General features: G+C 38.4%; 1 protein-coding gene across 1 annotated transcript; it reads left to right on the top strand.

Annotated features, from left to right (window-relative positions):
• The first annotated feature begins 467 nt into the window (after positions 1–467).
• tmem200a (transmembrane protein 200A) lies at positions 468–10,643 on the top strand. Its single transcript, XM_043683571.2, has 4 exons — positions 468–584; positions 845–1,207; positions 3,906–3,946; positions 8,639–10,643. The coding sequence occupies exon 4, from the start codon at positions 8,654–8,656 to the stop codon at positions 10,106–10,108; it is 1,455 nt and encodes a 484-aa protein (XP_043539506.1). The 5' UTR covers positions 468–584; positions 845–1,207; positions 3,906–3,946; positions 8,639–8,653; the 3' UTR covers positions 10,109–10,643.
• Positions 10,644–11,982: the final 1,339 nt, after the last annotated feature.

Below are 11,982 nucleotides of genomic sequence, written 5' to 3'. Positions count from 1 at the left end.
TTCTAATTGTTAAGTAATCACAGAATAATCAGAGTTCAAAGCATCTTTGCTGTGTGAATGTCTAATGGGCTGTATAGAGTATGGCTCTGATAATTGAGAGGTAAAACTAGCCTATGTTGAATTGTTTATTTGCTCATTCTGATCTGTGTTTGTGAGAAGTTGGTGTTGTCAGCTCTTCTCCTTGAGACATGGGGTTACATGGACAGAACTCTAATCAGTGAATTCACATTCAGGGTATGGTATCCACCTTTGTCCAGCTCTTTCAGAGGGACGTTTCAACCATTGATATGGAAAGGGGTAGGTGCTCTAATAACGACAGAGAGACGCAAGAAAGCGAAATGACCAATGAGCTCCAATCCGAGCTGGAGGTTGCTGTGGTATTACAGAGAATGGAGAGTGAGCTCTCGACAGAGGCTCCTCGCTTCAATGTGCGTCACATTCCGTGCGAGGAAAGCATCACGTGGGGGGCTAAAAGTCCCAGTTTTCTTTGCAGTCTGACACCTCCAAACTCAGCATTTCGTCTGAGCAAGATGTTATCCAGCCAAGCACGGGAGAAGAGACTCTGGGCGTAAAACTCAGCCTAAGTAAGTAGAAACTAGTAATCACCACAGACAGCAAGTTCACCAGAAATCCTCGCCCTTCATTTGTAGGGATGCACCGTGTGAGAATAACTTGCAATGCTAATCACAATTGTCAGAGTTCCACGTTTTTTCTCGTTTTGAAGATCTGAAATTATAGCAAGTAACTTTTTTTCTTGCAGTCCTACGGTGGTTGTGTGTGCCGAGAGCTGTAACAGTCAGTGGCTGTGTGTGACCATTTCATTCTGTCTGTTCCCTGTGTATAGGCAAATACAGCCAAGCCCAGATCCTGCCGCTCCTTTGTCTCACCGCCTGGAAAGCGCTGTGAGCTTGCTTCATTTTGGGAATGGCTGCAAGCTCAACTCCACAATGACCAATTATAAAACCGAACGAAGGAAGTCAGAAGTGTTCAGCGACCAACTAAAGGATGTCTAGTCGTTCCGAGAAAGAGCAGGACACCACGGCTGAGGGAGAAAGTTAAAACGGTTGCTCTAAGGAGCTTGATCCACTGAACAGATTCCATTGAACGTCGGATTGCGCTCCGCTGAACGGATCCCCTCCTTCAGTTTGAAGCTATCGACACAGGCTGGATTATATCCCTCTCCCCAGGAGCCCGCTCTTTCAACCAGGTGAGAGGTCCCCAGTTAAAACAAGAGCAACGATCAAATCCAAAACCTCTCCCAAACAAGATAATTAACAAATAACATGCCTTATATGCCTCGGATGTTGTTTTGATGTGAATGAGGATAGAAATAAGGCTGTGCCTCTAATTGTCTGTTAATATCGTAGCTTTGCATAGAGTAAGTGGGGAATGCTGTTAACTGGGAGGTGTCAGCTGCAAGGATGTCAGAGTGTTAAGCTGCGAAAGACGATTCCATGTTGGTACTTGTTGCAAATGTGAATAGCACATTGCACTGGCGGCCAGAAGTGTTGAGAGGATCTCCTTGCAGTTTGCTAGGTACTGTAGCTCTGACCTAAATAGTGATAGTGTTCAAATAAAGGCTGGGAATTTGAACGCCTTGAATGCCTGAAACGTCGCTGACCTGCAACATATCTCCGGTGAGCCATCGGCGGGTCCCTCTGTGGTGGTTAGAACATGGGCAGCGGTACACTCATTATCAGCCTTTCATTAAATTGTTCCTCTTTAAAGGGACATGCCCAATCCCATTACACTGTATACATGGAAGTGCCGGGTTTGGAAGGGAAGAAGCATGCTTTCGTTGGGATGTCTCAATTTGGATTTTCTTTGAAGCTGTCATGTACTTCTCACTGACTCTATTTCCACCCAGAATTGACCTTTAATTTCATGCCAGTTTTGCAGATTATGAATAAATAAATATTTTCGTTTTGACTATAGATGAAGCGAACAAGATTACTGGAATGTACTCAAAAATAAGAAATTGTGACAAATAGCTATGGAAAATTGAGTAGGGCTCATTTTCTATTTATCTTTAATTAACTCAATCTGAATCTAATCTAACCCTGTGGGAACTCGAACATTGGATAGCGTGGCAATAAGAAGGAAAATATCAGTTGAAAAGAAATTGTTAAAGGTAATACCTAACAAGAACAGTTAGCACATCAGCAGAGAGATAGTTGGTTAGTACCTCAGTCAAAGTCACAAGCAAGGAAATTTTCTAACAAAGCAGCTTCAACTATTCACATCATGAACCGAAATGTCTAAACTTTTGTTTTGAGCTGGGAACCATTAATAGTAAATACACAAGTATCTCTTGCAGAATCTTCCAATTTGTTCCATGTTTATACATAATTTCTGTCACCTCTGTTTAATGCTGCACTAAAGCATCATTCACACTCACTGGTTAATTGGTAATACATGGAAGAATGTTAATGCCACCCCTTTTCAGTCCAAACGGTAGCAACGAGACAATGTCACCGATAACTCTCTCCCATAGTGATCACATTGCAATTGGTGACATTTCCATTTTTTTTGCTGTACTGTCCTTCTCTAATTCACTGCCTCTTTTCTCCAACTGAGTGGGATTGCTCCAACTTGGTTGTACTTCTTTCCATCTAGTCATAGCCAGAGAAGCAATGACTTGCCTTCTTGACCTTGCACTATTTACTCTGGAATTCACCAAAGATTTATCCTTCATCCTTTCCTATTTTTTGGCTGCATTCTGACCCTTAGGTTTATTGTTTCAACATCCATACTTTGTCATCATAAAGACAAGAGTGAATAAATTCCTCTCTTTTTGTTGCTGAGTTTTGCGATAACGGAATTTGAATTAATGTCAAAGATTTGCTATTTCAATTTAATATGTACTAACCATGTATATAAAGAAATAACCCAGAATTAACAAATTTAAGAAGTTAGTTTTATTGTAAATGCACTCAAGTAAAGTATAAACCTTATTAAAAAGGTAACAACTTATCCTGAATCCTAGCAACTACACACACATTACGATGCAAAACATAACAAGTTATAGGGTGGACAAGGTTGATTTGACAAAAAGTAGAAGTCCATAAATAGAAAGAATTCTATATGCTGAGGTTTATTTGGTGGTCTTCTCGGGTAGGAGTGGGTATTGTGGCCAATGTTCGCTGGTTATTCTTCTGGAAACACTGTGTTTTAAAATGTATTCCATGCTTTTCCAAAGTGGGTGCTGAGATACTGGAAGTTTCTTCAGTGTTTTAATTTTCTATGTCTGTGATGTATTCAAACTCCAAATAAAGATTAGATCTGAGTTTGAAAAGAAGCATCTGTTGGGAGTGAACTGTTACTATTCTGTCATGCAGCTCTGTTTACTGTTACTCCCACTGTAACAAATAGACAAGATTATAACCAAAGCTTTTCACCAGGGGGAGGTTTGATCATGAAATAGCTAGCTATTGACTGTGAGGGAATCCATAGTAACAAAGGGGTTTTGGATTTTCTAATGTCAAAGCTATCAAAATGTCACTCAAATAGATAGGTCAGTCTTAGGATACCTTTGGCATAATGGATTTCAAAGCCTTTCCTTTACCTTTGACAGTTGTTGCAGAGATGGTTGTTTGTTATTGTCTTTCAGCTTTTTTCCAGATAGACCAAACAATGTGAAGTTGTTCATGGAAACTGACTAGACATGTCTCCAGTTAATTCACTACAGAGGGTTTTTTAGAAACTTTTGCCCCTTTCTTGTATGTCAGGTGACCTTCTCAGCATTTTAAACCAATGTCCTGGTTCATTAAAGTTGTTTTCTTTCAAACAGAAATCCAGGTATTGGTCAATCGAGTTAAAAGATTCATTGTCTATATATTATGACTTGCGACATTTCTGATGCCATACAGCTCTAACTGGCAACATTTATTTTGATTTCTCCACAGAATCTGTGCTGTGAGTCAACCTGTTTGATCACCAGTCCTGGGTGAGCTCCAATTTTCTCCATTTAAACATTGCGCAGATCAAGAGCATTGTCTTTTAGCAGAGTCACATACTTCACACTATAGCCACAATTCTGAATCCATCCACTGTGCAGCTCAGACTAATCCAAAATATTGACTCCTCGTCTGTTCACCAGCTAAAATTTAACATTCTTATCCATATCTTCAAAGCCGACCAAAGACTTCATTCTCTTTTCCTTTTTTAAGATCCTCATTAAAAATATTATTTGGTCAATCTTCTAGTTGTCTTCCTAATACTTCATTTATTGGCTTGGTATGGATTCTTATGATTACGCTCCTATGAAGTATCTTTAGATTTTTTTTAAACTACATTAATGACACTTGTTATTGCATGTTATTTATAGGAATCATAAGCATTGTCATTACTAAATCACAATGATAGTAAATGCAGTTTTTAACTTTACTGAAATATATAATGACTTTCTCAATTTTAGTGATCTTGGAATTACCTATTTGAACCTTCTAGGTTATATTAAATCATTGTTTCTTCATTAAAAAAATTATCTAACAGTATGTATTTGTTTAACATGCATACTCCACATGCCAGAAACTGATTTATCTTATATTTTAAGACTTTCATTCCCTGCTCTAGAGCATCACTTTATTTCTTATACAAAAAGTAAAGATCACACTAACATACTCTGTACAGTTTGATCTAAATTTAGATTAGATTCCCTACAGTGTGGAAACAGGCCCTTCGGCCCAACAAATCCACACCGCCCCTCCGAATGAAACCTACCAAAACCCATTCCCCGACATTTACCCTGGACTAACACTGTCGGCAATTTAGCATGGCAACTTCACCTGACCTGCACATCTTTGGATTGTGAGAGGAAACCGGAGCGCCTGGAGGAAACCCACACAGACACAGGGAGAATGTGCAAACTCCACACAGCCAGGCCAGAATCAAACCCAGGATTCTGGTGCTGTGAGGCAGCAATGCTAACCACTGAGCCACCGTGCCGCCCCAAATTTACTTAATCAAATTTTGTTATTCTTTCTCCTTTTCTCCAGTAATTTGAATTAATCTACCAAAGTTTAAAAAGAATTATGTATTCGCTTCTTTAATCAGTCAGTAGAGTTATTCTAAGGAACTGGAACCAATGTCTTAACAAAATTGATTGCCATGAGAATGCTTATGAAATACTTTCTCTCAGCACATGCCATGTTATTGTGTTCGTTAATAAAGCCGCAATTCTGGGTTGTTACTGAAAGTCCAGTTAACGCTGTGAAGGTTAAGATCCTATTCCAACCACTTGCTACAGCACAACATCTACCCTCCCCCAATCGATTGAGAATAGTATTTTCCATATCTTAGGAATGTCTTCTCAACAAATGCAAGTGTAGACTGCAAAATGCATCATCCCTTCCAGTGCGCCAGCTCAGGCTTCAGATGACTGAGAAAGAGTATTTGAGGACCAGCATCATTAATCCATGGCCACAGTTTACTGGGTAGGAGTGTTCCCTGCACTTCAAATGCTTCAGGATTTGGTCAGTCTACAGCAAGGATCTTAAAGCACTAGAGCCATATAATCTGTAGTGCCTTTGCAAAATCGTCCAAATCTGGTGACAAGAAAGGCACCAGAGCATCCCATCCTAAGTTAACACCAAGGTGATAATCATTCAAACACAGTTTATCTGGGCAGGCCACATCATTCATATGCCTGATACCAGAATCTCAAAGCTGCTGTTCTATTCCAAATTCATTTTTTGCAGAGGATATTGACAAAATTTTTACAATTACCAGAAAACATCTCTGAAAGAGTCAAATATACCTGCTGACTCACAGGAGTTTCTGGATTGTGACTGGCCAAAATGGAGAAGGTGCCTTTACGAAGGCACCAAACACAGGGAGATACATCATTGGAAACATGTCGAGGCAAAGTCAAGATATTGGAGAGAGTGCACATACTTCCCTACGAATCAGTAATCAATCTTTCCAAGTACCACCTGCTCCACTTAGGACAGAGACTGGATCACCCATTGAACTTATCAGCCATGTCAGAATCCATTAAACTAAAGTAGAAGCAAGCCAACTTTAATCCTGAGGAAATGCCGAAGAAGAAGAGGAAAGAAAGCATTTGGCATCAGTTTGATAATTTGTACTTAACTAAGCAGTTTATAGTGCATTAAATTTAGAGCAGAGCAAGCTAATATTTGCATTACTAAATGTTAACGTAAAGAAAGCAAAGAAATGCTAGCATTTCTAGCATGTTATTTCTACTCACAATCTGCTATACAATTTTGAGTAGTCATGGTAAAGGATGATAATAAGGGAGATAGAAGCAGGTTAGTTTCAGTAGTTGAGCAGTCAAAAATCAGGAGTCATGTATGCAGGATTAGATGTACGAAGTCAGAATCGAAGGAAAAATGCTATTATACACAGTTTCTAAGCCAGAGACAATACCAATAGTTAAGGAAGACTACATTAAAGGAATTCATTAGAACAGAAATGGTAACAACATGGATCAGAACTATTAGCTTGTATAATGTGAAAACACCTGATATTAACTAGTTGGACAAATGTCATGGTCTTGACCTGTAACTGCTCTGCTTTTCAATGAAAGTGAAATGTATTTGAAACTGCTGACAATAGGAAGAATCCCCAGGTCAGCTATAGTTCCAGTAGAGCTTACATCTGCCAAATACTGCAGCGATTGTATGGCTAAAGCCTAGTCTTAGCATGTCATTTGCTCCTGCATCATCATAACTGTTTTATGCATTCTTTAAATTCAAAGTGAGATTGCTAAGTTATAAACAATGTACAACTGTTTATACATCTCTTATTTTACAAATTCCACATGTTGCATTTAGTGCCAGTTGCATAAAGCATAATTTTTCATTGTGAACTGTTTTCAACAGCTTGAAAATCATCTCTCATTTCTAAACCATGTTGGAAAGATAAATTCTTAAACTTATTTCTTAAGAATAGATTTGAAGCTGGATTTTTAAAAAATGCAATCTTATATGAAATATGGGTCAGCATTTTTTGCTCTTTCCCTAATTGCCCAGAGGGCAGTTAAAAGTCAACCATTTTACTGTGAGCCTGGAGTCACATGTAGATCAGACTGGGTAAGCAAGACAGATTTCCTTCCCTAAAGGACATTAGTGAACCAGATAGGGTTTCCCTGACAAAGGTTTCGTGGTCATTATTAGATTCTTAATTCCAGATATTTATTGAATTCAAATTCCACCATTTGCCGTGGCAGGATTCAAACCTCGGAACCCAGAACCTCATCTGCGTCTCCAAACTAACAATCTCATGATAATACCACAAGGCTAGCATGTCCTGTGACAATGTTCTATTTCACTCATGTTGAATATGCACTTAAATAATGAACTGCAGTTATTTTGCAAGGAGACAATGCCATGATTCAAAATATTGCCACACAGCCATCAATCGGCATTGGAAATGTAACACTGCAAGTTGATGATGCTTTACATCTCCAGGTTCCACAATCACTGACAATCTGTTACTTGATGCAGAAATCAACACACACATTTCAAATGATGCCATTGTTTTGTCTCAGCTGAGAAAGAGAATGTGGAAACCTGTAACCTGACAGAACATGAAATGCGAGTCTCCAATCCTGTGTTCTTGATGCAGCCATCTACAGTTGTGAGACTTGGTCAACAAATGTTAGGCAAGAGAAAAAGCTGAGTTCTTATCAATCTCCTTTCCATAAATGTATCCTTGGCACCTCTTAATAGGACAAAGTGCAGACCAAATAGTGGTCCTGAAATGTGCTAATTCCATCAGCAGATACTCATTTCTAAGCATGCATTGGCTTAGCTACATTCATTGGATGAATGATGGCTGCATATCCAAAGAACATCTGGTCAATGTGTCTTGACATGTGGATTGCTCACAAGCAAGATACAAAGATGGCAGACATTAACACAAACATCTAGGTGACAGTTGCTGACAGTTATGAGTTCTAGAGGTTGACAGGTTAGAGAAATGGGGAGATGCAGAAAACTCAGTTAGCCATGATAAGTACGAGAGAAAACAAGAGATCAGCAAAATCCTTCACCTTCTCAGTCCTTGTTTTCCTCTACAACAGATGAAGCTGAGCCACCATGCCAGACTGAGGCTCCTGACTCATATCAGGTGATGTTTAATAATGTTGACCATCAGAGCAAGCTGTCACCTCAAGCCAGAAGACAGCTAAAGCAAGCTAGAGCAGTTCATTATTAATTTTAACTATTGAACACTTGGAAATTTGTAATTACAAATAGTTACACATAGTACAAGTTTGGTACACATAGTTGGGTCAGAGAAGTGCTGAACTCTATGTGGAAATAGGATGCAAACTTGCAATAAGCTAGTTTATGGCCCAGCATTTTGCAAACCCTGTGTTCATAATAGTTTACATTTTAATTATGATGTTATTGATACAGTTAAAAATTCTTACAGTAAGAGGCCAAAAAGGACACATTTGATACTAGTGTGTAATTCTTTGTTAATAGTAAATTTGAAGCAATATGATTTCCTGAGTTAATTAACTGATGTTCCTCCTTTTAACTTGTTAAATAGGCCTCCAAAGTGTAATGTTTCTCTCTGTTGTTTTACATAGTTGTTTGCAGAATGTTCTTGCGCACACTAACAAGAGGCTAGCTCAACATCTGAAATTGTATTTCTTTTAACATTCAAGGAAGAAGACAACACAATGATAGCCACAGGGGGTGTAATAACAGGACTGGCAGCCCTGAAAAGGCAAGATTCAGCAAGATCACAGCACTTTCATCTTCCTCCTCCATCCTCTGCTCCAGAGAAAAAGAAACCCAAACGTAAGCCCAAAGCCAACATTGTTGTAGTGAGGGGCAAAATCAGACTCTATTCACCTTCAGGATTTTTCCTTTTCCTTGGAATTTTAATTTTGATGTTTGGAATTGCAATGGCAATTCTCGGTTATTGGCCACAGGAAGTAGATAAGAGATATCCTGTAGCTTCGAAATCTGGAATTTCAAACAATAGGTCCCATGTAATAACAGATCATACTGGAGTATTCATGGAGTTTTTTGAGCAGCATTTACACTCTGATAAAATGAAAATGATTGGCCCTTTCACCATGGGGATAGGAATATTTATATTTATTTGTGCTAATGCCATACTACATGAAAATAGAGACAAAGAAACAAAAGTGATTCATATGCAAGATATTTATTCTACAGTCATTGATATCCATAGCCAAAGAATTAAAGAGCAAAGACACATGAATGGGGCATGGATTGGCCAATCTGGGGATTCTGATACCAAATGTTCTGACAATCAATGTACTGCAAAGCTGGCTGCTAATGTATTGTTGTCATTTTCTGGGTCATCTAATGATGGAATCACTCCACAGAAATGGAACACTTATGAGGAAGACGATGGATTACCTAAGAATACTAACACTCTCATACACCCAAAAACCGCAACATCATCAGGGTTCAGCAATAGGCAACAGACAGAATCTCAAAGAGAAAAGTGTACCTACTCTAAAAAGTGTGAGACTAAATCCATTGTTTCATCTTCTCTCAGTGCTTTCACACTTCCTGTTATTAAACTTAATAACTGTGTGATTGATGAGCCTGAACTTGATAATATCACAGAGGATTCTGACCTCAGTAAAGGTAGGGTTAGACATATATCTATGACATCCTTAACAGTGCCATCAACTGATATCAACGATTTCTATAAGCCACCGAATCCGCGATTGTTAAGAAGTAACAGCACGATAACAGATGGAAAACCACCCACTGGTACATCCGTGGGAAGATTTCTATCACCCAGTTTCCCCAAGAAAGAATTTGGGTCAAACACTTCACTTCACATGTTATCCTGTCATTCAAAGTCATTGGACTTGGAGAGAGGTCCCTCAACACTCACGGTGCAGGCAGAACAAAGAAAGCACCCAAGCTGGCCTAGACTTGATCGCAGTAACAGCAAGGGTTATGTGAAACTGGAAAACAAAGAAGATCCAATGGACACACTACCCGTTCCACAGGCTGGTGTAAAAGGCAGTTATACAAATAAAGAGAAATTACTTATGATCTCAAGATCCCATAATAATCTAAGTTTTGAAAATGATGAATTTTTAGATAACAGGTTAAGGCGTGGAGCTTCAGAAACAAGGTTTTGAAGGAGCATTGGTTTGTATCATGTGTTTATATTTTAAGGCACTTTTAAGAAATGTATTTATGTGAGAAGTGCATGTCTATTTTGAAGAGATGTTATTTTCAGTACAAACTAAAGACTGAATATTTGTAGATTGTGATCAGAACTGGCATCTTTGCATCATTGGGATTTTTTTCATGCTGGTTTGGAGTGTTGCAGACATATTTCATGCTATGTTTGTCAGTTCTGCATTAACCAGCGGCTCAGGTATTGGCCAAATTCAAATCTTAGTTCAGACAGACTGGCATTTAGATTTATTGCTCATCCTTGATGAATGGACAGGATTTACAAGGCTAAAGTGCGATTGGCATTAAATCAACACAAAGCAAGTATTATTTTAATGTTTATTAAATTGTGATGGGAGTGTTCATACTTCGAGTACAAAGCTTGAGTCTGAGTATTGGACAATATTTTGGCAGGTATTTTCCTATTAACTCCATATTAGTGTCCTTAATATACATTTTGCTATTTTTGGAACAAAATAAAATGTGCATATCATATGAATGTTGTTCTACATGTTTTTGTTCTATTAATGATCAATAATCATTCGGTCCTAGAAGAGGAGAATTTGCTGATGAAATATTCTTGACAGCAGGTTCTGAACTACGGGTATATGGAATATTGTAAGTAAAAGAACTCACCAACTCCTTGTATTTCACATGGTGCACAAGATTCCTGAGCTGGATATCTACCAGCTGTACTTCCACTTGTCTGGAATGTCAGAAAACCATCTATGAGACACCTAAATTTTATTCAATAACAAGGATAATAATGCAGTTATTAGTTTCATGTTTTTCATTATAATATTGTGTTTTGCTGTATAAAATGGGCATTAAAAGCCAACAACATACACATATTTTTGTTGCTATTACATTGCAAATTATATACCGTCTATGTTCCTCCATGATAGGATCACAATAAGAATAGAAGGTGACATGACAAGAGAAGTTTTACTACTATCATATCACCTGCACTGTAATCTGTACCTTCTTCCCAGATTTATAAACACATTATTGGTAAACATTTCTACAAGGTATATTGATCAGGGCAACTGTCACATAGCTGTGTTATTGACTGAAAGCAAGCCTTTTAAAGACAACTAGCACTGTCAATGGCAATCAGGGCTATCTTTGCCCTCTGATTTCTTCAGGGCTAACATAGGGAACATCGCATTGTTGACCAAATCACTGCCAGCCAATTTATCAGCCAAGCAATCCATGTACTAACTAGCAGCTCCACCACTTCTATCTTCTTGCCGACAGAATAGAAACAGAAACATCTTTTGCTTGGCCCATTCTCACCAGGCTGTCAAATTTCTCAAAGACCAGGGATTTAGTAATGACACCAACAACTCATTTTGATAAGAGATTAATGCTTCTCTTCATTAGAGAATTCCTGCTCAATCTTGTTCTATAACTCTTTCAATAGCACCTTCTCAAGTTTACTCGGTAAAAAGTCTTTAAACATTCATTCAAGGATGTTGGTGCGCTGCATAGTTCAGTATTTATTGCCCCTCTCTAGATGCCACTAAGACGATACTGCTGAACTGCCTTCTTGAACTGTTACAGTCCGTGATGTGTAGGCGACTCCAGTGCTGTTAGTGAGTTCCAGGATTTTGACCAATCAAATATCAATGACCAAACAGGATGCCAATCAAACAGACTGTTTTGTCTTGGATACTGTTGAGTTTCTTGTGGATGACTGAATAAGGAGAGAAGAAATGATGAAAGTATTCCCACAAATCATCAGCACTTCAAGCTTCTAGCACTCTACTATTATGTTGGTTTCTTAGCATTTCATAGAAAATCTGTTTTATAATTCATAGTTTCCATTGACAGC

Source organism: Chiloscyllium plagiosum, unplaced genomic scaffold (assembly GCF_037043375.1).
Source record: "Chiloscyllium plagiosum isolate Xiang-an unplaced genomic scaffold, Cpla_swu_hap1 HiC_scaffold_3, whole genome shotgun sequence".
NCBI classification, from domain to species: domain Eukaryota; kingdom Metazoa; phylum Chordata; class Chondrichthyes; order Orectolobiformes; family Hemiscylliidae; genus Chiloscyllium; species Chiloscyllium plagiosum.
The sequence above is the reverse complement of the archived record's forward strand: the minus strand, read 5'-3'. Positions and strand labels throughout refer to the sequence as shown.